Genomic DNA, 24,630 nt, shown 5'->3' on the forward strand with positions numbered 1-24,630 from the left:
AACACTTTGAAAAGTCCACCACCTTTTGGTGTAACAGCTGGAGACCCCTCTTAAACCCATGAGGTCGTGGGACCGAGTGTCGGTGGAAGCAGTTGCCATCAAGATTTATCTTATGTAATTTAGGCTATAAATAATGTAATAATTTGTCAGACTTTAGACCTCTTTCCAGGGGTGGCCCGTGACCAAAGCCACCAAAGCGGTCGCTTTGGGCCCCAAATAATCAAGGGTCTCGTGTTTCATATTTTGTATGTAATTTTCGAAAAACTAATTATATTTTAAATCAATGTCAAACACAATTTAAGTTGTAGCTTGGTGGTAAAGGGTTTAGATCTTAAATGAAAGGTCAAGGGTTCGATTCCTACCATTTGCATTATTTAAATTTTACTTAATTTTTTTCTAATATCCATTGTATGGGGGCCCCAATTTTTGGTTTCGCTTGGGGCCCCCGATATACTAGGGCCGGCCCTGCCTCTTTCATTCTTGATTTAAATTAGGCGGTTATCGTACTTATTACATCTTCATGATGCATCAATGCCTTGTAACGACTATCGTGGATCGTAGTCTAATTCCCAAAAAAAAAAAAAAAAAATACATTTTGAAAAGGTGCTAGCCGCTCCCTTATTCTTTTGTCCACACGAGATACCAAAGAAAGACCACAGGCCGTAGCCGTAGTATAATTTTAGAGAGAGAAACTAGAGAGATAGATGATAGCTCCCTGAGAATTGGAAAGAAACATCAATAACCACCAGTAAGAGAAGAAAGAAACTCTGAAGGAGAGAGACGATTTGAGTGGACATCTTAAAATCAGTATAGATGATCTCTCAATCTTCTTCTTCTTCCTTGCTTTATCTTCATCCACCATTACCATCACCATCTCTACTAAAACTTCAGTCCCAACTAACCTTTTACAGTTCTCCCCATTTCTCAATTCCTCGTTTTCCTTCTTTCCATAGTCGAATCAATAAACTAATCTCCCCAACAACTATTTCCTGTTGCAATTCAGATTCTTCTCCTTCTTCTAGTTCTATCAATGAATTCAACGTCGAATTGGAATGTTTATTGGCGTTACTGCCGGAGGAGATACGGCGGAGCGTAGCGGAGCACCCAGAACTTCCTCACATGATTGAAGTTGTTATGGATTTAGGTAGGAGACCTCTTGCTCGATTCCCCTCTGGTGATTTCATCTTATCTGATAACTTCATCACTGTTCAGGATCTTGAGCATGCAACATCCCTGGTGAGTCACACAGATTTCCTCCTATCTAATTAAATTAAAAGCTTGAACTGTTGTTGTGCATATTCTTTTTATTGTTAGGGTTTCATGATAATGGAGTGCTTTTTGTACATCTGTTTGAATTATCTGAATGAGTTTGTCCTGAATTAGAGTTTTTGTTGGCAAAGAACATAAAAGGAGAGCATTTTCTATTTATAGAAGGATTATTCTATTCCTACTGAAGGAAACCCATAGTTGTCAACAGTCTGAAGATTTGGAAAGCATTTTAGCCTTAGGAGTAAAAGATCATTAAGACCTCTAGGTAAGGGTAAGCTAAAACTAAAAAAACTTTGTGTTCTTGGAAGTCATTCTGTTGAGTTTGCGGACATCCAACTCAACCAATTGACAGTGAGCAGAGAATAGATGACCTAGGTATTTTATTTGGGTGGGTGATTTGGGGAAATAAGAAAAGTATCTAGGGTGCAAAGACTTTCTAAAAAATTGGTCAACTTTAGTTGACTCATTTTTTTTTAATTGTTAGAGAGAAACCATCTCCTCTCTCTTTCTTTCTCTTACCATCTAGCCATTTTCCAGCGAATTTTTCTCCCAAACCAGTCTAACATTAATTGGTTTGGGAAAACCCCAAACCATTAGCCGGGAAATCGGCTTTCCGGTGAAGGGGATCCTCCCCTTCGCCGGATTAAATAAAAAGAAAGAGGAGGGGGAAAAGTAGAGAAGAGAGGGAGGAGTAGAGAGAGAGACATGGAGAGGGAGGAGTAGAGAGAGAGAAATGGAGAGGGAGGAGTAGAGAGAAGAAAGATAAATGGAGGTTGTAGTTTTATTGGAAGGAGAGAAGAAGACGAAAAGGAAAAAAATGGTGGTGGTCGGAATTAGAGGTGGTGACCGGAGTTGGTGGTCGTAGGCAGAGTTGGTGATAAGAGACGAGGAAGAAGATGACTTGTTTCCCTTTAAAATTTTGCACCCTAGAAAATTCGTCAAAATTCACATCTTCCTTTTAAAATTTTCTACCCCGGATAATTTTCTTATTTCCCCAAATCACCCACCTTTATTTGTGGTTGAGTAGCCTTTGTTCAGGGTTAGTCATGTATTGATTAAACTCAAATGTACAAGCTGGAATGAGAATTGCTATGATACCGAACTAAGAACAAAATCAACTTATGTTATGATCTTTTATCTTGTGAGTGTAAATGTGTAGCTGCTTGGCCAGAAACATATTAATCCTTGGGAAGAGGCCACTCGTTTCTAGTTACTTCAGCCTCTCTCTCTCCTGTAACATATAAAGCAGTCGATACTTACTGTATGTTCCTTTGCTTCTCGTATGTTTCTCATTTGGTCACAAGCAATAGTTTCATCTTTGAGTGCCATGATGGATGCCTCGAATTTTTGATGACAATTCGTAGCGGAAACATTAGAAAAGGTTACTTTATTTAAAGAATGTCATGTTGCAGGTTGGTGACTTTGCTGTTGACAACCGTGCAGGAATCAGCAGAACCTTACATCGTATTAGTGCCATAAGAAATCGTAAGGGTGCAATCGTCGGATTAACTTGTCGTGTTGGTAGGGCAATATCAGGAAGTGCTGATTTGTTACAGGATTTGGTTAAGGATGATGCTTCTATATTGCTTATTGGCCCTCCAGGAGTTGGAAAGACCACAATTATTAGGTTGGCCATTCATCTTTGTTATAAATTCGAATAGTAGAAACTGATATAAGTCTTCTCTAAATTTAAAAATACTTAATGGTCGTGTTCCGTGTTCATCTGCTATCTGTCTGTTGGAGATAGTGCCGTGACTAAGTAAGAGTAGTAATTTGCGGATATGGGTTTGGTGGCGGAGGAATAAGAAAACAAATTGTTGGACAAGTGTCAGTGAAGATGAGACGTCTGATTTTGTCACTGATATCAGTTCTTCTCTCATTTAGCGCTCAGTTTTAGTATGTTTGGTAACCACATAGCTGTTGCCTGTTGGTTGTAAGTTAGTAGGTCTTATTCCCCAGACACACTCAGCTCCTCTCTTCTTTCAGTGTCTCTTCTGAATTTCTTGCTCTCCTTGACTCAATCTCCCATTAAAAGTTTGCTGCCAATCATGGCATGCTTATTCAATTCTGCAGCTTGATTTTCTGCCAAATGAATCTCTTGCTTTCCTTTTTTTTTCACTCTAGTACTTATCTCTTTCTGTATAAGTAGTCTGGACTGTGGGTCTAATTGTTTATTTTGTGCTCGAATTAATTTTCAATTCAATCAAAGTAAATACTGCTATTAATTCTTAGTTATAGAGTATAGGTCCTGTGTTCTACATCCACTTCTGGACTGCCTAGTTTAGCACTAGAGGTATCACCTAAAGTGTATATCAATTTTCTGCTTAGTTTATAGCCTAGGAAAGTGTGAGAGTTGGGAATCAACTCAATCTAGTTGAAGAGACTGTTATACTGAACACATCTCCATTGCAGAAAGTTGTATTGAATTTTTTATTGCATCATATTGTGTTTGTTCACAAGTATATGCAACATCTACTCAACAATTAACACATAATGATGCAGAGAAATAGCTAGGATGCTAGCAGATGATTGTAAGAAGCGGGTGATGATCGTTGACACGTCAAATGAGATAGGTGGTGATGGCGATATACCTCATGCTGGAATTGGTAGGGCACGGAGGATGCAAGTACAACATTCTGATATGCAGCATAAGGTTTGCCTGATAATTATGATCTTTGATTCGCTTTATTTGCCATATATATTGCCAAACCAACTATGTGGTTACTAGTTCTAGTGCTACATTAAATGTAGGGAAATTACCATGAGACTCTACCTTTGCAGGAGTTCGATATCTTGTCCATTATGCTCTAAATAAATCCCCCACTTCCAGACAATGAGTTGCTCATTTTAAATTTTCAGGTATTGATAGAAGCAGTAGAGAATCATATGCCCCAAGTCATTGTAATCGATGAAATTGGTACCAAACTGGAAGCAATGGCTGCAAGCACAATTGCACAACGTGGAATTCAGCTAGTTGGCACGGCTCATGGAGTAACTGTAGAGAATTTGATAATGAATCCTTCTTTGGAGATGCTTGTTGGAGGAATACAAGTAAGATGACTTGCTTTTGATATCATCTACTTTGAAGCATAAAAAACAGAAGTGGAAATGTCTCTTTATCTTGTTCTATACTTTGAAACATGGTTTTATTCCATGTTTCAACTTGCCTTCTTATTGAGCAAATCAAGTAAATACAAGTGAGGATATGATTTATTTATATAAATTAGGTGATGGGCAGTTGGAGCTGATTATCGTTGTTAATACTAGAGAGACACAATACTTACGAATGTAAAATTTGTTACTAGGAAGGGGATGAGAAACACACGAGCTAAAAGATAAGATAGTCTGAACCAACTCACTATTTCGAAACGGGGAGTCTTTGTGATCGATGACATAGATGTCAATGTTATTGAAGGCATACAATGCCAAATAATGTTTCGTACATTTAGCTCTCACCTTTTGAGGTCCCTAAGTTATTACTTGTTCATCGATTTCGTGAAGCAATATTTGATTTAGCCTTTCTTGTTTCAGTTCTGATGAATAATTTGGTTTCAATTTCAGAGTGTTACTTTGGGAGATGAAGAGGCTAGTAGAAGGGGTGTCCAGAAGACTGTGTTGGAGAGGAAAGGACCTTCAACATTTACTTGTGGTGTGGAAATTATCTCCAAGGCTGAGTTGAGAGTTCATCGTAGTTTAGAAGCAACAGTAGATGCAATTCTTTCAGGTTTGTTTTCTCTTTTCTTTTCTTTTTTTTTTCTTTTTCAACTTTTGCATTCAGATGTCTTGAAGTTCAGAAATTCTTTTTTTTTGTTATTGCTTCACAGATTGATAAGTTGGTTCCGTGATTGGACAGGTCGTACCCCGAAATATGAAGTACGCAAAATTAACACTTGGGGATTGGAAAGTGAAACATCGATACCTAGTATACAAATGGAACCTTCAACTGACATTTCCTTTGAGAAGCAAGATGAAATCATGGTTGAAGATTTTATGGATACAAATGACAAACTAGTTGATGAAACTGACTTAAATTCCAGAGTTGCTACAAACATGGTAGATATCACCCATAAGGATGAGGTTCCTCTTTATCTTTATGTGTATGGGGTAAGCTACTATCCGCTTAATGACATGTTTATGTTAGAATTTTTATGTCAATCATTGCATAAAGGAAAAAACGTTGTCTTTCTTACTTAAGAATGCATCTCTCATCACCATGAGTCTTTTATGGTATTCCCTATATTAGCGGAGTGCCCTGCAACCATGGTTTCTTTAACATGTAGCTTTTTACCTTACTGTGGAGAAAAAAATAACAACTTAAATTCTAGAGCTAAATTTTTTTTGTAGCAGTCAGATTTTTTACTATATCTTACCAGATAGGTGATTTTACTACTTTGTGTGCACAAACAACTCTCTTTCCGTGATATAACTAGCAGGCAACACATGCTAGCAGCATATGCAGTTAATGTATATACGTCGGAGAAGGTATATCCCTTCGTAAAAATGGAATTGATGCGGCAGTTATGTTATGATCTATATGACTATATGCAAAGATTTCTCTTGTTATGTTTCGGGAGAATACGGATAGAGGGAAGATTTGGTGGGTTGTTATCTAGGGAAAGCTAGTGAGATAAATGTCAGCATTTAGCTATTTTTGGATTTTGCTAATTACCTATTAACCTAAACCTAATACTCTTTTTACTAAAAAAGCGTTCACGAAGCTTGTTCACCTTTTTAACTATGAGTAAACTTGCGTATATTTGGAAGTCCGTCAAAAAAGAAACACTGATGGCTTTTGCTAAGTGGTACATTTTCAGTAATCATGGCTAGTTGAAAGAATAGTGTGTTTGGAACTTAATAGTTTAACAGTTCATCTAGATCCCCGAGACAAGTGTAATTCAAGGGGTTAAGCAGCTGAAGGTGGATGATGCAGTCGAATTAACTGATAACATTAGCAAAGCAGATGCATTGCTTGCTTTGCAGTCCAAGCTCAAGAAGAATCCAGGCATTCAGGCTGTTGCTAAATCTCATGGCAAAACCATATACATAACTAAGGTAATTGTTCATTTTATTCTCTGGCCTTGAGACTTTAAGTGCCATTTTATTGACCCATGTGTGGAATATCGACAAAATTCCATCTTTTGGTACCGCTTAAAACCTACCTAATGACACACCAACCACATGTTCTTTTAGTTTTTACCCATGTTAAACGCGGGTCGACAAAGTTGCACATGTTTCACGTGTGGTCTGAATGAGTTAATTGTGTAAAAAGCTCTGTTGCGCATCCATGTGTAAAATATGCCAAGATTTTATAATTTGATCCTTCTGACGGTTAAATGCTGATCGACGAAGTTGCAAACCGATTCATGTCTGGTCTAAATGTGTTATTTGGTTTTGTTGCAGACAAGTTCCTTGCTGCAGATAACGAAGGCTCTACGAGCATTACTTAGCGAACATGCAGAAGGGTCGAAGGATTTCGAAGCAGAAGATGGGACAAGTTCTTCGGAAAAGATGGACGCATTAGAGGTAGCAATAGATGATTCTTTTGACATAATAAGATTGAATTACTTAATACAAGAAAAAGAGAATTCTTGATTCTATTGACCTATCTAATGTGATTTTTAACTTCGGCAGGAAGCTAGATTGGCCATCGAACAAGTTGTAATCCCAAAAGGAGAGCCTGTTGAGCTACTCCCTAGGTCCCTCCACATCATGTCTCTTCAGACGGAACTTGCTCAAGAATATCAGCTACAAGCTGAGAGAGTTGGTAAAGATCAAAATGCACATATCAAGATCCTTCCATTTCATTATAGGACTGATGAAGGTACACTTGCCGATGATGATGAAATAGACTATGCAGAAATGGGCTTAGACAATGAAATGAATAACAACGGGTCAGTCTATCGTGTGAATCGCTTACCTCTCCTGCCTGATTAAGATAGAAATCTTTATTCTCTTGTATACAGATATGATATCTGCAATTCTTGGTTCAGTTAAACCAGCAACTGTGACCTGAAATTGAAATATTTGACAATCCCAGCTAAGTTTAGCACTGTGTAAAATTTTCAAGTGAGATAATTTTTCAAAATCTAGTATACTGTTAAAGGGGATGCTGAGTACAAGTTTAGCAGTGACCCCGCAATCATCCACTACAGATGCTTTTAAAGAGAACGGCAGATGGAATAGAGAGGCTAATCTAACTGATATGCATTTCATAAAAGATCCTACAGTTGAAACTAAACCTGGTATTTTATGGTGTTGCATCAAAAAAATTCCCTAATTATTTCAAGTACCCACCCTCTTCTTCTTCGTCATGAATTAGTCTGGTCTTTCTAGGAGCTTTGATAGATTTCCAGGTTTCAAACAAACGGTAAGAACTCAATCTCAACTATGGATGAAATAATAGAATCATGAAAACAAATACAAAGAATAAAAAATATTAAATATATTACCTTAAATTATTTTTGCAACGAGGAAGAAACTTTAATAAAAATGTTTATAAGCGAGTAGAAAAGATGATAGAAAAGATAGAAAGATGTCGGATTTTAAATTGTTTACTAAACCCTAATATATAGTTACCCACTAAACCCTAATATAGACTTACTCTGTCCCAAAATGAATGACCTAATTTCTTTTGTTGATTGTCTCATTTTATTGTCTTATTTCTAAAAATATAGAGAAGAAATTTATACCCATTACTATAAATTTAAGAGAGGTGATTTAATGAGCTCAAGCTCATACCCTTGGGTATGAGCTTGAGCTAATAACCGTTGGATTTTAAAGATATCTTCAAAAGATATCAATGAAATAAAGGTACAGCTGTACCTTCCCAAATTAATTACATGCTTTATATGGAAAAATAATAAGTCACATTGTACCTATGTATCTACGGAAAACGCCATTGAAGTTTTGTACAGATTAAGGAACCAACGTGGTTTCAAAGGCTGGTCATAGTTATAGAAATTTTTTTATTGGGGGGGGGGGAGATAACCCATTAAACTAAATTATTTACACAATTGTCAAACTAGTAGATATCAATAAACTAGAAAAGATAAAAGACTATAAAAGTTAGGTGATGAAAAATTTAACAATGTTAGACCATAATCATATACTTCATAAATTAAAATTCGTTGGAAATTGAACTCATAAATTTAACAAAGTATTAGTAACATTCTTGAGAAAATTAATTAAATACTAATAAAATTCCATGCTTCACTTTTGGATTCAACCCAATGTGCCCATTCAAATGCACAAGGTAGACAATATCGATGCCAACCTTTATATATATGTGGAATTGGAGCATTTTCTTTTAGAATTGCCTTCACAAAGTGATTTTTCCTCTCTGATATCACAATTGCAATAATCTTTGGCTCTTCTGGAATACCTCCCCTAAGCGGTGGATATGTTATATTTTGAGTTTCTGATAGCACACACAAGACACAATTGAAAGTTGTAGCAAATAAACAACCCATATCAGGTAAAGTAAACCAATGTCCCTTACCACAATATTCTTCATAATAGTCAAGTACTTCTGTAATATATATGTACCGATCAACACCCAAATGCTCAGAGAATATAACTTCATCTTCTTTTAATGTCTCGAGCATTTTCTTACGAACAATTACCCATCCGTATTCTTTGTCCAAACCTAAAAGCTCTGCACAACACCTGTATCCACAATGACCATCACCTAAAACATCCTCTAACCTTTCAATGACATGTTGCTTAACCTTTTCACCAAACTCGGACAACAAACTCTCTAACACCCATTCATCGGACATATCTTTTAAAATGAGATTTTGACTAACATAATCCGTCTTCTTTGTGTTTACATCATGGCAACTAAACAATTGACCAAAATCTTTATCAATACCAGAGTCGAAAGAAATTAAATCCATGTCCCACTGTGAGATGTTGTCTTTTATTTCAGGTGGAAGATCCTCGTTAAGGTCCGGTAAGAGAACTTTTTTCTTCTTATTCATTGCATAAGCATCAACTACGTAGGGACCCTTCAAATATCGAAGATCATTAGTAAATTTTAAAAAATTCTTTCAAATAACGTGTAACTTAAAAATATTGTTACCTGACTCATTAGAATGTCATTGTTTGTGCTAGAAAGTATGTCTTTATCATTACCACTACGATATATAATACAATTTTTAAGTTAGTATAAAATTTTCTTTGATTGTAACAAAATTTATACTATATTATAAATTAATACCTGATTGGGTGTTGTAATATTTTTGACTTTTCCTCTCCTTTTGTGTTACGGGGAATCTTCTTTGTTGTTGTTTGCATGGCATGTGAGCTAAAAAAAAGTTCAAATAAAAATTATCAATATTTTAACACACTATGTGGAGATAAATACTTTATTAGGGACCATAAATTAACATTACCTCCTTGCAATCCCGTTAAATTTTTTTTTGACAGTTTGAACAATATTCTTCTTCGGTAACTGATCAATCCAAGATTTTATTCTCTTTCTCCTGCCTTTGTGCTTGACAATAGGTGGTTCTAACAATTTATTTTCTCTTTAGATGAACTGTTTGCCATATTTTCGTTAGATATGTTAGTGGTCTCATTCTTCATTGCACATTCGACTTCTTTCAAAGCATTAGGTAAGCTATTCAATGTCACTTTATACAATTCAATAGATGTTGCACCCTTAGCTGCAATATTAATTGCCTCTTGGCAAAAGTTTACTTATCTAATAGCAACGCTGTCATTCGAGTCACCTATCACTTCTTTACCTTTTTCATCGATCACCGGTCCATATTTTGCGTATCTTGTCCACCTCTTTAGTATGTATTGGATTGGAATACTTTGTGTAGGGATTTACACCCTTCTACTAGTGTTTATAGCGGGAATATGACATCTAATGTTTACACTAGTATTCCCAGGATCACATGCAAAACTAGTAATTAATCTAATGGAGATAGTAGATTACCTTAATCGCTTTTCCCTCGAACTAGTTGAATTGATTGAAGAAGACCAAGAGCTTCAAGTGTAGCTCCTCTACTTGGGACACGAGCAATCAATTTGATCTCCCACCTTGTTGTATAGCTAGCACACCAATGGTGGTTGGAAAAGAAGAACACCTTCTTCTTTGACTAGATTGATAGTTAATGGGAATTAGCTCACTTTCTCCTCTCTACTTGATGTGGTAGAGTAAGAAAGCTTAGAGAGAAATTCCACACCTTATTCTCTGCCCTAAGAGTGTTTATATAGAACCCTAATAAGAATCCACCTCCTTTTAGGTTTCCTAAAACACCCTTTAGAATAAGATTTAGGGAAATAGTCGAAAATAGCAACTATTGATATTTTCTCAATTCCCCAAGGAGGAGGTGCCCAAACACCACGAAAATTGGCAGATATAATGTTTATTATATCAGCAACTAACCCTCCAAAATTCAGCCCAATCCGAGTCCTAGAAATACCCGAACCGGTCTAGGCCCAAAAACCCTGTTTTTGGCCCTTTTGTACTATCTTTGCCTAATTCCTTTTTAGGCCTATGAGATATGTTTATGGGACACTCCCATGATTATATCTCACTCCCACTAGTCATATACTAGATCAATTTGTCACTCTTATGTGTAACCCGTTGTAGGATCCGATCGAAGTTAGCCGCGAATTACTTCGTAATTCGACGATCGTAGTTGGTCTCTAGCTACAACTCTACGATCCCTAAATCAATCGGACTTGATGATCTTCCACATCAATTGTCCTATCCGACAAATTGTTCGCATTGTCACCTTGGTCGAAGGACATCTCCTTCAACTCCTTCAGACTCCCACTTGGACTTAGAACAAGTGCAATGCCTCGATTCCCGTGTCAATTTAGTATCCCATCTGATGCGTCACATCATTCAGACTTTCTTGATATCCGAGTACAACTGTAAAAGACAAACGATTAACTTTTAATCCGTTTGAGCGCGGCCACGCATTTTCAGTTGCTACTCATCAAGTGGCCTTGAGACACTTTGTACCTAATGTGATTAGGGTGACACAATCCATTCTTGCGCTCCCACTTAACTTCATGTCTATCCTGTCCTTCCCAGTATCCGTCTTTATAACCTCCTTTTACGGCGCGGCGTTTAACGGAACCAAAGTCGGGCATTCCTTACATAAGATGAGTGGAGCACTCATGTTTTGAGGAATCTCTCCAATTGTCTTTATGAGAAGTATTGACGTTCATCACGAATGATGTACTTCTCATTTGAGGGTTATCCAGTGTATAAACCTTTTATACACCCACGTAGTCGAATAGAATATACTATTCCTATAGCCCATGAAACTGCGCTAACCCATCGACTCCCGTGCTAGTCTTCGTGAGTCATTGTTGTCCATGCAATGACCTGGACCAGGGATTTTTGATAATAAATATTCCAAGTTCACTTAATAGGGTTTCATTCATCAGATCACGTATCTGACAAACCTATTCGGAACGTTTTATTATCGATGGACTGTCGTTTAAACACTAAACCAAGTTTAGACGACTGGTGAAATAATTCTTATTATTTCTGATAACGAGAGTTGTAAATCTGAGCCTCTTCCGTAAAACTCCTTTTACCCACTCAGTTTTACTTGTCGAGGTTTAAAATTACACCTCATGCCTTAGACTGTGTATGAATCTCATACTATGTCTTAGGTGACAGTTTAGTTTGACTACCGTGGTAGTCGGTTTTAAACTTTGCTTATTATCAATTAATTTGAAGATTACTATCTTCAACCTTGATAATATCTAGTAATCTTTACTAGAGTTAAGGCCTTTAATTCTTTGTGTAGTATTTGCAACAGTTCCCGGCTTAAAATACTTTAGCCTACTTTCCTTCCATGTCTGGAAGTTTGCTACGATGACATGTTCAACTTTGTACTACTTCATCCTTTAGCCTTCTAGGATGTACTAAGTAGTGTTTCGGTTTTCCAATCCGAATTCGGATGTTTAAATGCTAATCATGTCCAACATGATTGACTTTATGTTTTCGAACATAAATGTCTCTCTCATGCGTGCTAGCTCATCGGTGTCTTTTAGACTCCGAGTTTTGCAACGCCCTCTGTCATGAGTTTTTGGGTCGAAATTCTTTTAGACTTTCCGAGTCTTAGATCTCAAGCATCTCAGCGTACTGAGTCTCTCTAATCCTATCATCCTTTTGATCTATGCTTATAGATCTTCAGATGCCCAAAATGGCATTTTATCCTTTTGTGTGTGGTCCTTTATTGAGTCAGTTCGTTGCTGTTATACAACACCTTATGTCGTACTCAATCTTTTGTATGTACTCTGCATACGGACCCGAAAGGTTTGTTTACTTCCACTTACCTTCTTGAAACTCGTGATTCAAGATTTTCTTCATTCTCCAGGAATCAAATTTCTCTGATTGCCTTTTGAATCGAAGATTCTAACTCTTGCGTGCTTTTAATCCGTCGATAGATTTCTGAAGCATGCTTGTGGACATAACTTGATTGGAAGAATCTTTATTTTTCTTGTCTCGTTTCGGGAAACACGAATGTTTCCATCCTTCTCAGTTTTCTATTTTGGAAAACCAATTTAGGTATTTTGTTGACTTAAATTATCAAGCTTCATGTCTTGACGAGATATGGATTCCACGATGATTTTGGGTTCTAGCCAAAATCTAGAGTCAGTTTCCGTTTCTGCGCAGGTCTTTTATCTCTTCAGAAATAACCTTTATTTTCTGTGTCTTTGAGATTTGACCTTTTAGGGCTTTTGAACAACAATTTGGAATTTTCTCAATTACTTTAAGATATTCCTTTAAAGACACTTTCACTTGTTTTGAGAGTTCTCCGGCGAATGACATTCGCTTTTGTGCGGTGGGTTTATAAAATCATGTCTTTAACCTTTCCTTTTCCGAGGAGTCGCAGTTTGTTGCTCTTGGTCGAATTTAATCGACTTGTACAAGTTTCATGATTGTTCTTCATGACCCTCCATGATTTTTCTCATGATCGAATTAAATCGACTTGTACTTTTCTCCCACTTATTCTTTTAATAATTAGTGTTTTCTCCCAGACTACTAGGTGTGCTAATTATTAGAAGAATACTATCATGAGCAACAAACACTTTGTTCTCTTGATTAGTTATGGAAGAAGCCCAAATTTCTTTTAAAAGAAATTGCGTCAGATATTAGCTAGTTTTGTAATGCTTTTACAAGCTTAGCTGTTAGACGGAATTTTGGTAAGTGTGAAAACAATCGTTTATAGAATATGTCCCAAAATATTCGGAAGACTGGCTTAAACCCATCTTTGATCGAATTATGCATAGCAATGTTCGATTGCTCCCACTGAATCCACCATCCGTCGGATGTGTTCCATGGAGCAGAGTTGGGAAACTGTTTCTCAACTCCTTTGATGGTTATCAAGTGTTTGACTCAAGTTTTCACTATCTTGTCAAAGTGATTCTTTACTTCGGTTTGTACTTTGTTTGAACCTTTCAAACATTCTGACTTATACTTTATGATTTGTACGTTTCCATACTTCATGAAGTTGTCAGAGTACGTATTTGAAGTTTCTCTCGTTAGCTTCTGCAAGTAAACTTATAGGTCTGCATAACACTGTATGAGTCCTAATAGATTACCAGTCTCTATGCCTTTTGAAAAGGGTGACTTTGTCAATTCAGTCCTTAAGACCTAATTGACAATGCTGAAGTTTAATGGGTTTGAATCTCTTGATTTTAGCCATTATCAATGTTAACCTTCAGTTAATTTTACCACTGGTTTAAAACATCATATGTTTCTAGAAGAACAAAATAATCACTATTAAGTTCTAAGCTAGATCAGTGTCTAAAAGAAGACTTTGATCCCTTTCAGCATCCCTAGCATTACTGCTTCTGCTCCCTCTTGGATCTTTACTTTTTTTAGTCAAGTATGTGATTTCCTTGAGCTTTACGGAGCCGCACATCCGGTTTAAAATACCTGATGAAGGAATTTTACGATACTTGTTTTTAACTTTGTTAACAAGGATACGGAATCGGAATTCATAATTCCATTCCTTTTGTCCTCCAGGTGCTAAAGGTAGTTTCCTTTTAAATGGTCTAGCCATTGTTCAGAAACATTCACAGTAATGAGAAATACTCTTGATCATGTACTCGGTAGCTGCTTTTCTTTGATCAAATGTTTGTCTCACTTGACTGATCCTTTTGCCCTTTTGAATCTATTTCTTAGATTCTTTGTACCAAATCTTAAGAACCTTTCTTAGACTGGATATTCCCGTATGTTCTGCTCAGTTTGTTTGTAACAACCTGAGTGACTCATCTAAGGTCTTATCTATCTTTGTTCAATCAATATTGAATTGGGTGATAGATGTATTCTGTTGTCTTCCGTTAGGATGACTTTCAGATTGCCTTGGAGGTCTCGTACCTCTCCATTTATGACTTCTGTGGGAAATTCTTCCTCAGTTTGTCTTAATGGTTATGCTAGCATTCATTATTCTTCCAAAGAGAATGTTATACGATTGCTTGCAAATGGCTTTTGACCTTCTCTTGTATGAGTCAACATTGGGATTGGGTATTCTAGTGACCTTCCTTTTGAATCTGAGAATTATTCTCGGATTCATTCTTCCATTCTAGGAAGTGGATCAGCACCTCCCTTAGGTGTGATTCAATGTTGAAATCGTTTGTGTCATCTTAAAACTACATAAAGAAATGGCAAAGTTTTAAAACTCGTTATCGTTTTTGAAAAACATTAGTTTTCCCACATTATTCAATATAAAATCGTCCCCGATTGAATAAGTGATTCCAAGACCCCAGTTCTTCGAAGTAAAGCGGACGAAGGCCCTACGCTTTGACTCCGTCGTTCCGGGTGAGCGAACTTCTTCACTGATCATACCTTATGACTCTTGGTTGATAGATTTCATTAATGAATGACTAATCTATCCTTTTGCCTCGAGTATCCAAGACTCTCTTGCTGATCTCGTTGAGTAGAACCATTTAGACGTGCAGGCCTCTTCTATAGACCTACCCGCATTGTCCCAAGGTAGAGGAGGTACTCTGCGAAGGCCGACCCACCTTCCTCGAACAAGGGCGCAACGAGTGTCTTAATCTGGATAGGCGATTACTCAAGATTACTTTTGGGGACTTTTACGCTAGTCTGGCGTTTGTTATAGTGAACTATTTAGCCTAACTAACATCCACGACATAAAGCGTAAATAAGTAAGTAAATGCGCGCGAGAAAGTAAATCAAGCAGACATGGATCCTTGTATGGCCCCTAACCTAGAAGATCTAATCACCCTTGGTTTTCTTCTTGTTTCGCCTTTTGGTTCGTCTTAGATCGCCATCTTTGAACCTCCATTGATTTCTCCCACTCGCCTTTGGATTTCATCCTCGAGTTTCTTTAATGGACTCATAGACCCTAAACTCTAATTACAAGACTCTAACGATTCGCAGATCGTATAAACTTGAAATTAAAATTAATTACAAAGCATGCACCCATCCGTGCTTAAAACAAGAATAAAGAAATAAATCTATGGCCATACTAGTTTCCCGCATTCACATCACATGCAATCATATAATATATTAAGGCTAAGAATTATATATGCATGATTATCTTGGGAGATACTTTTGTTGACATCACATGTCACATTACGGACCTTAAGTCTAAATTCGAAGAATTCTACTAGTGGTGCTTTCCGGTTTTATCTTTTATGATTTCTAAAATCATCTTTAAGAAAAACTCCGTTTTGGGCTCGAGAAAGCCCGGGTCAATTTCGGAAAAAATATTGGTTCGATTCTTAATGATTTCATAAATCAATTTAAAGAGAAATCCGTTTTGGGCTATTGGATGGCCCGGATTGATTTTAGAATTATTTGGTTGGAATCAGAAATTTTTTTGGCAAAAACTCCCACTCGAATGATGGTCCCTTTTCGTGGTCCGAAAAGCCTCGAAAAAGCCCGGGACAAGTCCTAGACAAGTCCCGGCCCAAGCCCAAAAAGGGCTCGGACAAGGTCCGGACATAGCACGGCCCATAGGGCCGGCATGTCCTGGCCGAGGCCTATTAAGGCCTGGTCTCGTCCTGGCCGGAGCCAGGACGCTAGTCCATGTACCAGACGCGTCCTAGACGTGTCTGGTACTGGACCGGACCAGCACTAGGTGTCTCGGACTAGTCCGAGACACCCAGAACCTCCCAGACGCGTCTCCAAGACGCGTCTGGTCGAGTGCTCTGGACGCGTCCTAGACGCGTCCAGGAAGCTCCTTCGCAGCTGCTGGTCGCGTCTTCAAGACGCGTCCTTAGTAGCTGCTCTGGACGCGTCTCAAAGACGCGTCCAGAAGCTTCTGTCGCAGCTGCTGGTCGCGTCTTCAAGACGCGTCTCAGCAGCTGCTCTGGACGCGTCCAGTGGACACATCCAGGAGCTTCTGGTCCGGCCAGGAAGCTTCCTGGCCGGACACTAGGGTTTTTCAAAACCCTAGTTTCCAAAAAGAAATTTTTTTTTTTTTTTTTTTCTTATGCAACTCTAAGTTGCTATTTTCCAAGTTTTAAAACTTTTCTTAAATTTTTGAAATTCCTTTTAGAACACTTCTAAAAAAATTTTAAAACTTTTAGAAACTTTTAAATTTTTCCAAATTTGTTTTGAGAGCTTCCTAAAGTCAAAACTACTCTTTTTAGAACACTTCTAAAATTCTAAAATTCCAAAATTTTGTTTTTCAAAAGTTTCCAAAACTTAAAAACAACTCTTCATCAAACCAATTTTGGATCAAAATCTAGGTTTTTGAAATTTTTCAAAGAACAATTTTGAAATCAATTTTGAAAAATCTTTGAATCCAATTCAAAATTAATCAAATTTTATGTTTTAAAATCTTTTTAAACATAACTATCAATTTAATCAAGCATGGATTAGTTTGAAATTCAATCAAATTGAGACTTTTAAAACACTTTTAATCATCAATGTGATTCTCAATTTGAAAATTTATTGAATCCCATCAAATTATGAGTTAAAAATACCTTTTTAAAAACACCTTTTAAAATACTTTTATAAACTCAATTTTCAAACTATCAAGCATATAAATTAGTTCGATTCTTAGCAAAATCTAGTTAATAGCAAGAGGCTCTGATACCACTGTAGGGATTTACACCCTTCTACTAGTGTTTATAGCGGAAATATGACATCTAATGTTTACACTAGTATTCCCAGGATCACATGCAAAACTAGTAATTAATCTAATGGAGATAGTAGATTACCTTAATCGCTTTTCCCTCGAACTAGTTGAATTGATTGAAGAAGACCAAGAGCTTCAAGTGTAGCTCCTCTACTTGGGACACGAGCAATCAATTTGATCTCCCACCTTGTTGTATAGCTAGCACACCAATGGTGGTTGGAAAAGAAGAACACCTTCTTCTTTGACTAGATTGATAGTAATGGGAATTAGCTCACTTTCTCCTCTCTACTTGATGTGGTAGAGTAAGAAAGCTTAGAGAGAAATTCCACACCTTATTCTCTGCCCTAAGAGTGTTTATATAGAACCCTAATAAGAATCCACCTCCTTTTAGGTTTCCTAAAACACCCTTTAGAATAAGATTTAGGGAAATAGTCGAAAATAGCAACTATTGATATTTTCTCAATTCCCCAAGGAGGAGGTGCCCAAACACCACGAAAATTGGCAGATATAATGTTTATTATATCAGCAACTAACCCTCCAAAATTCAGCCCAATCCGAGTCCTAGAAATACCCGAACCGGTCTAGGCCCAAAAACCCTGTTTTTGGCCCTTTTGTACTATCTTTGCCTAATTCCTTTTTAGGCCTATGAGATATGTTTATGGGACACTCCCATGATTATATCTCACTCCCACTAGTCATATACTAGATCAATTTGTCACTCTTATGTGTAACCCGTTGTAGGATCCGATCGAAGTTAGCCGCGAATTACTTCGTAATTCGACGATCGTAGTTGGTCTCTAGCTACAACTCTACGATCCCTAAATCAATCGGACTTGATGATCTTCCACATCAATTGTCCTATCCGACAAATTGTTCGCATTGTCACCTTGGTCGAAGGACATCTCCTTCAACTCCTTCACTTTGAACATCTTCAACTAAAAAGATCTTAAGAATATGTCTACATAAATAGCCCGCAAATTCTATAAGTTGACAAGTACAACTTGTAGTCATGTCAAGAGAGTCAAAATTGACCATACGTGTTGCTTGTTTGTATTCTGATCTCCATACATGATATCTAGATTTTGTCCCCTCTCTCCCTACCAATTCATGCCTATATGAAATACCCTCGAAAAGTTGACTTTGAAATTTTTGAAAGATAGTTCTTGTGTAAATTTCTGCTGCTTGTTTCTCAATATTTATTGAAAATCTCAAAGCCCTTATTTTATGATTGGTTTCGTAGTCTTCGTCATTTTCCGCTTCTCTTCTAGCTAATACTGCCCTTTCATATTCTTTAATAAATTCAGCTAAAGGCAAAGTACCCATCGAAGAAGGAATTGATACTCTCACTACGTTGAGTTGTATACATTGCTGCACAAAATATATCCCTTGTATAAACTGATGCCCATTTTTCTTTTTTTTGAAATAGTCTTGTCAACCACTTATTGTTTTCTAAATTGTATTTTTTCAACATTGCTTCCCAATTTGAATGAAACTCTTCAATTGTCTCGTTTCCATACAAACAATCATTAAATTCACGAGTAAAACTCTTGTGGTCATTAATAATATGAGGTAAAATCTTCATTGCATTTCTACATATATGCCATAAACAATAACGATGTCGCATACCTGGTAATACCTTCGCAATGGCTCCCCCAATTGCAGATTCTTGATCAGTAAGAATCACTTTTGGTTGTTTACCATTCATTGATCTCATCCATGTTTTCATAACCCACACAAAAGATTCTTCTGATTCATTATAAAGTAATGCACCACCAAATAATGTTGTCTGGTAATGATGATTGATGCCAACAATTGGGACAAAAGGCATGTCATACCTGTTAGTTCCATATGTAGGATCGAAACAAACAACATCTCCAAAGTAATGGTAATCCATCCTTGACCTAGCATCAGTCCAATAGAAATTTGTTATTTGACCTTCTGAATTAACTTGGATAGAATAAAAAAATGATGGGTTTTCCGTATGTTGACGTTCAAAATAATCAAGTAAAGCTTCTGCGTCACTCTTTCCATGCTCTTTTTTCCTCTTTGAACTAAAGAAATTTCTCGCATCCCTTTCCGTAAATCCAACATTGCGGATACCTCCTGCTTCACACGCCATATAATTCATCACAAGATTTGTTTTCATACCCGCTGAACGCATGTTATTCAAAACTACTCCTTGACCTTTTACCCTAAAAGGTCTCCACCCGCAAGTATACGGGCGTCAAGTAATAACCCGGTAAGACCGGGATCGATCTTCAAGGATAGGGAGGTAATTCGAATACCGAAAGAGTCTAGCCCACCGGTCTAGGTGTCACTGACTAACTAAGACTAAAAATGAAAAGATAATAAGTTGGGTTTTTGGGTTGATTTCAAATAAATAAACAAATAAGGCTAACTAAACTAAAGGTGAGAGATTCGGGAAGAGTCGAGCAAGAATGGAATGAGAGGGATATTTCGATCCAAAAAATCGATAGTGACTAGTACTAATGATCTATAAGCATGAAAAGTTAGTTAACTTCACCCATTTACTTGGATTGGTCAACGAACTCTTGGTTTAACTCAGATTCCAGTCCATGAACGGTCTAAAAACCCGGAAGATTCTATCATTAAAAGCAATTAAACTCTTTTGTCACATCAAAACATGTTTCACGAGTATCCGACTACAAAAGCTAGCTAGACATGGTGATACAAATAATAAACGGGAAGAAAACAAAGAAAGACACGAGTTAAGGTGAGAATCTCCCTATTCCGATGAGGCGCGAGACTAAGATCGACGGGAAATATAGTGTGTTTAAGTGTTGTCGATCTCCCTGTAACAGAATGCAGGAGTCCCCTTAACAGTGTACAATAGGTGTCCTCTCAGCAGAACCAGAGTTCCCCTTAGTAGTCAGTCTTCTTCTTACTCAAATTACAAAACCACCATTAAAGCTTTACAAGCTTTCTCTCTCTAGAATTTGAACACCAAAACTCAATCAAATGGCAAAGAAATCACATAAAACTCAACCCAAGAGAATCTCAAGTAAGACCCCAAAACTTTCCGGCCACAAGAGTGAGATAAAATCCAGCCAAGTGAAGATTCAAGATCCGGCCAAGGCTAGCTGCTGCAAAACCCGATTACAAGAAGAACAAAACCCGAGCACAACCTTGATCTCGAGCAGGTATTCTGAAAAACCGAAGCTGCTGTGAATGCTTCAAGCTATGGAGTGCGGCTCTTGTTACCTCCGGCAAGCTCTGTCCTTCTCGAGCTGCTGCTGGTTGAGTCCCGTGGCTGCTATGCCGTTGATGATGAAGATCCCGTGCTGCCTTCTACTGTTCCCACTCGAGCTCTTGCTGTTGACGAAAACCCGAGCTGCTCCTTTGGTGAATCGAGTTGGTGATGAGGGCTCCGGCAACTTGCTGTTCCCGTCAATCCCGTGGCTGCTACCTGTTGGAGCTGCTGTAGGGATTTACACCCTTCTACTAGTGTTTATAGCGGAAATATGACATCTAATGTCTGCACTAGTATTCCCAGGATCACATGCAAAACTAGTAATTAATCTAATGGAGATAGTAGATTACCTTAATCGCTTTTCCCTCGAAGTAGTTGAATTGATTGAAGAAGACCAAGAGCTTCAAGTGTAGCTCCTCTACTTGGGACACGAGCAATCAATTTGATCTCCCACCTTGTTGTATAGCTAGCACACCAATGGTGGTTGGAAAAGAAGAACACCTTCTTCTTTGACTAGATTGATAGTAATGGGAATTAGCTCACTTTCTCCTCTCTACTTGATGTGGTAGAGTAAGAAAGCTTAGAGAGAAATTCCACACCTTATTCTCTGCCCTAAGAGTGTTTATATAGAACCCTAATAAGAATCCACCTCCTTTTAGGTTTCCTAAAACACCCTTTAGAATAAGATTTAGGGAAATAGTCGAAAATAGCAACTATTGGTATTTTCTCAATTCCCTAAGGATGAGGTGTACAAACACCACGAAAATTGGCAGATATAATTTTTATTATATCAGCAACTAACCCTCCAAAATTCAGCCCAATCCGAGCCCTAAAAGTGCCCGAATCGGCCTAGGCCCAAAAACCCTGTTTTTGGCCTTTTTGTACTATCTTTGCCTAATTCCTTTTTAGGCCTATGAGATATGTTTATGGGACACTCCCATGGTTATATCTCACTCCCACTAGTCATATCCTAGATCAATTTGACACTCTTATGTGTAACCCGTTGTAGGATCCGATCGAAGTTAGCCGCGAATTACTTCGTAATTCGACGATCGTAGTTGGTCTCTAGCTACAACTCTACGATCCCTAAATCAATCGGACTTGATGATCTTCCACATCAATTATCCTATCCGACATATTGCTCGCATTGCCATCTTGGTCGAAGGACATCTCCTTCAACTCCTTCAGCTGCTACCTGTTGGAGCTGCTACCTGTTGGAGATGCTGCTGTTCTTCAATTAAACCATGCTTTAGATGTGCCGGCCGGCCAAAGCTTTGGCCGGCCGCTACTTCCTCTCTCTCTCTCTCTCTCTAGCTCCCCTCTCAAGCACCCACACAAACCCTCATTTTCCTAGAGAAGATGAAGTCTGCCCCCTTTTGTTCTTTCAACATGGCCCATAAACCCTTGACTTGGTCTTAATAGATAGACTTGGTTTTCATAAGAGAGGTGCTTATAGAATCTCTTTATGTTCCTTCTTTCTTAGACTCTTGGGCTTGTACTTGGACTTTGATTTTAATATAGAACTCAAGGGAGTGCCTTTAACTTTTGTCTCTACTTCCACTAATTTCCACAAAAGACCAAAATAACCTTCGACTTATTTCTTCCGTAATTTTTCCGTCCGAACTCCGATTCAACTTCCGTTTTTGCCGTCGGACTCACCATTGACTCCACTTTTCATCTAACCTCTGATTTTCTCAAAATGACCAAAATACCCCTGATGCTCTTTCCTTCCGGTCTCTTCCACATGAGATGAAAATGTGATAAATGTTCCGTTTTATTCCGAATGAAGCGTCAAACTCCAAATAAGGTACCTACCAAGAAAAACTTATAAATAATTAGAAATAAAACACGAAAAGAACTAATTCATCAAAGTTAAGTGATCCAAATGTGGCATTTTAACGTCACATCAACCTTCTGTTATCTTCCTATGCGATCGAAGCTTATGTATTTTGCATGGAGGCACAAGATTGTGATTGTGTTCTTCTACAAATTAAGAGACTACCCATTTAGTCTCTGCTCTCAATCTTATAAAGATCATTGCTTCGCATTCCGTTCTTGTTTCACAACGATTCTTTTTTTTGTCTTTGAAATTTTCAGATGTAGTAGAATTACACAATCCTTATAGTGAGCAACAATATTTACGACCTATTGTTGTGTTAGTGCGATTAGACTTACATGTCGAAGACTTTTGGACACTAAATCCCATCTTGAATGCATATTTGTTGTAGAAGTTGTAAGCTTCATCGGGGGATTCAAAATCCATGCCAACATATGGCCTAAATTCAGTTATCTCATTATCAATATCATCACATTCTTCTTCACGTGCATGTCTATCTAATTCTTCATGTTCTTCGTTGATTTTATGATTTAATTTACATTCATCACCTCTCTCATATATACTGTAAATCTCATCCTTTTTTTCACTATCAATATTTATTTCAAGAGGTTCACCCTCATCAACATTGAGATTCGTATTTTTTTGTGGAAGCATGTTCTCGAAGATAGAAGAATTTTATTATTGAAAACACTAATTATTATGAGAATTTGTGAAGAAGAAGAAGAAATGATTTTTGTGTAGTTTAAATTTGAAATCGTGTTGCAATTTAACCTGTCATGAGTTTTTGGTTAAAGAAACTCTCCAAAATAATGACAAACAAGAAACAGAAAATTTATAAATTAAAAAGAAATAAAATTTCAAGATTCTATATAGAAAAACACTCATGATTTTGTAACATAGAAACAAGTAGTTAAATAGAAGCTTCAATATCTCCCCTCAATAAAAAAATTTCTATAACTATGACCAGCCTTTGAAACCACGTTGGTTCCTTAATCTGTACAAAACTCCAATGGCATTTTCCGTAAATACATAGGTACAATGTGACTTATTATTTCTCCATATAAAGCATGTAATTAATTTGGGAAGGTACAGCTGTACCTTTATTTCATTCATATCTTTTGAAGATATCTTCAAAATCCAACGGTTATTAGCTCAAGCTCATACCCTTGGAGTATGAGCTTGAGCTCATTAAATCACCTCTCTAAATTTAATTACAATTTTATTTAAAAGTAAGACTTTTTCATTGTATCGTAAAAAGTTAATGAGGGTACAATCGAAAAAATCATGTTATTTTTAAAGTCAAACTCTAATTAATGATGTTCCCTTACAAAATTAGGTTTTCAAAATAGGTAATTCATTTTGGGACGGGGGGAGCAGTATTTACTTATCTAGGAATTTGACCTGCCTTAAACTAGGGATTTCAAATGGACAATAACTTAGACTAGGATTCGTCCAACACCTAACGGTCCAAGGTTTCACTTTGTTAGAATTGGTTTTGTACTTTGTGGGCTACTAGAATTCCTAATCTGGGAAAGAAGGAACTGGGTCTGTTGAAGGAAATTTTAGTAATTAATACAACTATAAAGGGAAATCCACCTTGGGTTGTGGGGGCACGTGCCCCCACGGGTCCCAAGGTGGGTGCGGCCCTGGCTCCACCGACCCAGAAGTATTCGTGAATGACTATGTTACGATCATTAGCTTGACAACTATTGACAGTTCCACTATGTCTAGATCTTTCCTAGTGTATTCAGAGGAGCGAAAGATCCTAGGATGCTGCCCTGACATCGAGATCGGTCAGGTTGTTTGAAGAGTTGTCCACCACCTTTTGCACGACTCTCTATAGCAGCAAGATTCTAGAGAAAAGCGCGGAAAACTCGCTGACCTTAGAGCATCTCTAATGGGACAGTCAAACTCTAACACTTAGAGTGTCACGTAGGATTTTTAGAGATTTTGTTTAAAAACCTTCTCCAATGGAACACTCTAGTTGACACTCCATGATGATGTGGGAGCATTTATTATAGAGAGACTCTTAAACTAGAGTGTTTCTTGAGACTCTTTAAGTGTCACTTTAAAATTTAAACCAATAGAAACCTTTTCTTTTCAACTACTTTTTCCCTATTCAATTTAAGAGTGACATGCGTATTAAGTAGAGAGAACTTAGAGATCTCAATTGGATACCAAAATAATTTAGAGTGTCTCTATATTGACACTTAGAG

The 24,630-nt window shown here is 37.4% G+C and overlaps 2 protein-coding genes and 1 pseudogene across 3 annotated transcripts; 1 reads left to right on the forward strand and 2 right to left on the reverse strand.

Moving 5' to 3' along the window:
- The first annotated feature begins 538 nt into the window (after positions 1-538).
- Positions 539-7,371, forward strand: LOC147549246 (P-loop containing nucleoside triphosphate hydrolases superfamily protein). The gene is made up of 9 exons (XM_086666884.1): positions 539-1,236; positions 2,682-2,896; positions 3,772-3,922; positions 4,129-4,320; positions 4,831-4,993; positions 5,123-5,373; positions 6,145-6,321; positions 6,670-6,792; positions 6,901-7,371. Exons 1-9 carry the CDS (start codon positions 814-816, stop codon positions 7,201-7,203), a joined length of 1,998 nt encoding a protein of 665 aa, XP_086523010.1. The 5' UTR covers positions 539-813; the 3' UTR covers positions 7,204-7,371.
- Positions 7,372-8,334: 963 nt separating this feature from the next.
- On the reverse strand, positions 8,335-22,108 carry LOC147549247 (uncharacterized). Of its 2 annotated transcripts, XM_086669362.1 has the most exons (7): positions 21,789-22,108; positions 18,993-20,793; positions 18,287-18,734; positions 9,663-10,087; positions 9,488-9,574; positions 9,350-9,404; positions 8,335-9,275 (listed from the first exon to the last, which is right to left on the reverse strand). In XM_086669362.1, the coding sequence occupies exons 5-7, from the start codon at positions 9,562-9,564 to the stop codon at positions 8,454-8,456; spliced, it is 954 nt and encodes a 317-aa protein (XP_086525488.1). In that variant the 5' UTR covers positions 9,565-9,574; positions 9,663-10,087; positions 18,287-18,734; positions 18,993-20,793; positions 21,789-22,108; the 3' UTR covers positions 8,335-8,453. The 2 variants fall into 2 exon arrangements, with proteins under 2 accessions (XP_086525488.1, XP_086525487.1); XM_086669361.1 differs by having other exon boundaries at positions 18,287-20,793.
- Positions 18,667-23,068, reverse strand: LOC147549248 (protein FAR1-RELATED SEQUENCE 5 pseudogene; annotated as a pseudogene).
- Between the last annotated feature and the right edge of the window lie 1,562 nt (positions 23,069-24,630).

Source organism: Eschscholzia californica, unplaced genomic scaffold, assembly GCF_041429995.1.
Source record: "Eschscholzia californica isolate CP2 unplaced genomic scaffold, dmEscCali1.0.p SCAF_3, whole genome shotgun sequence".
Classification (NCBI taxonomy): Eukaryota; Viridiplantae; Streptophyta; class Magnoliopsida; order Ranunculales; family Papaveraceae; genus Eschscholzia; species Eschscholzia californica.

Excerpts from the sequence above, each read along its gene's own strand:
- LOC147549246 (XM_086666884.1), top strand. The coding sequence starts at position 814 with ATGATCTCTCAATCTTCTTCTTCTTCCTTGCTTTATCTTCATCCACCA. Across the intron at positions 4,994-5,122 it reads AGTAGATGCAATTCTTTCAG|GTCGTACCCCGAAATATGAA; the intron begins GTTTGTTTTCTC and ends GTGATTGGACAG. Across the intron at positions 5,374-6,144 it reads TTTATCTTTATGTGTATGGG|ATCCCCGAGACAAGTGTAAT; the intron begins GTAAGCTACTAT and ends CAGTTCATCTAG.
- LOC147549247 (XM_086669362.1), bottom strand. The coding sequence starts at position 9,564 with ATGCAAACAACAACAAAGAAGATTCCCCGTAACACAAAAGGAGAGGAA. Across the intron at positions 9,405-9,487 it reads ATATTACAACACCCAATCAG|TGGTAATGATAAAGACATAC; the intron begins GTATTAATTTAT and ends TATATATCGTAG. Across the intron at positions 9,276-9,349 it reads ATGACATTCTAATGAGTCAG|GGTCCCTACGTAGTTGATGC; the intron begins GTAACAATATTT and ends CGATATTTGAAG.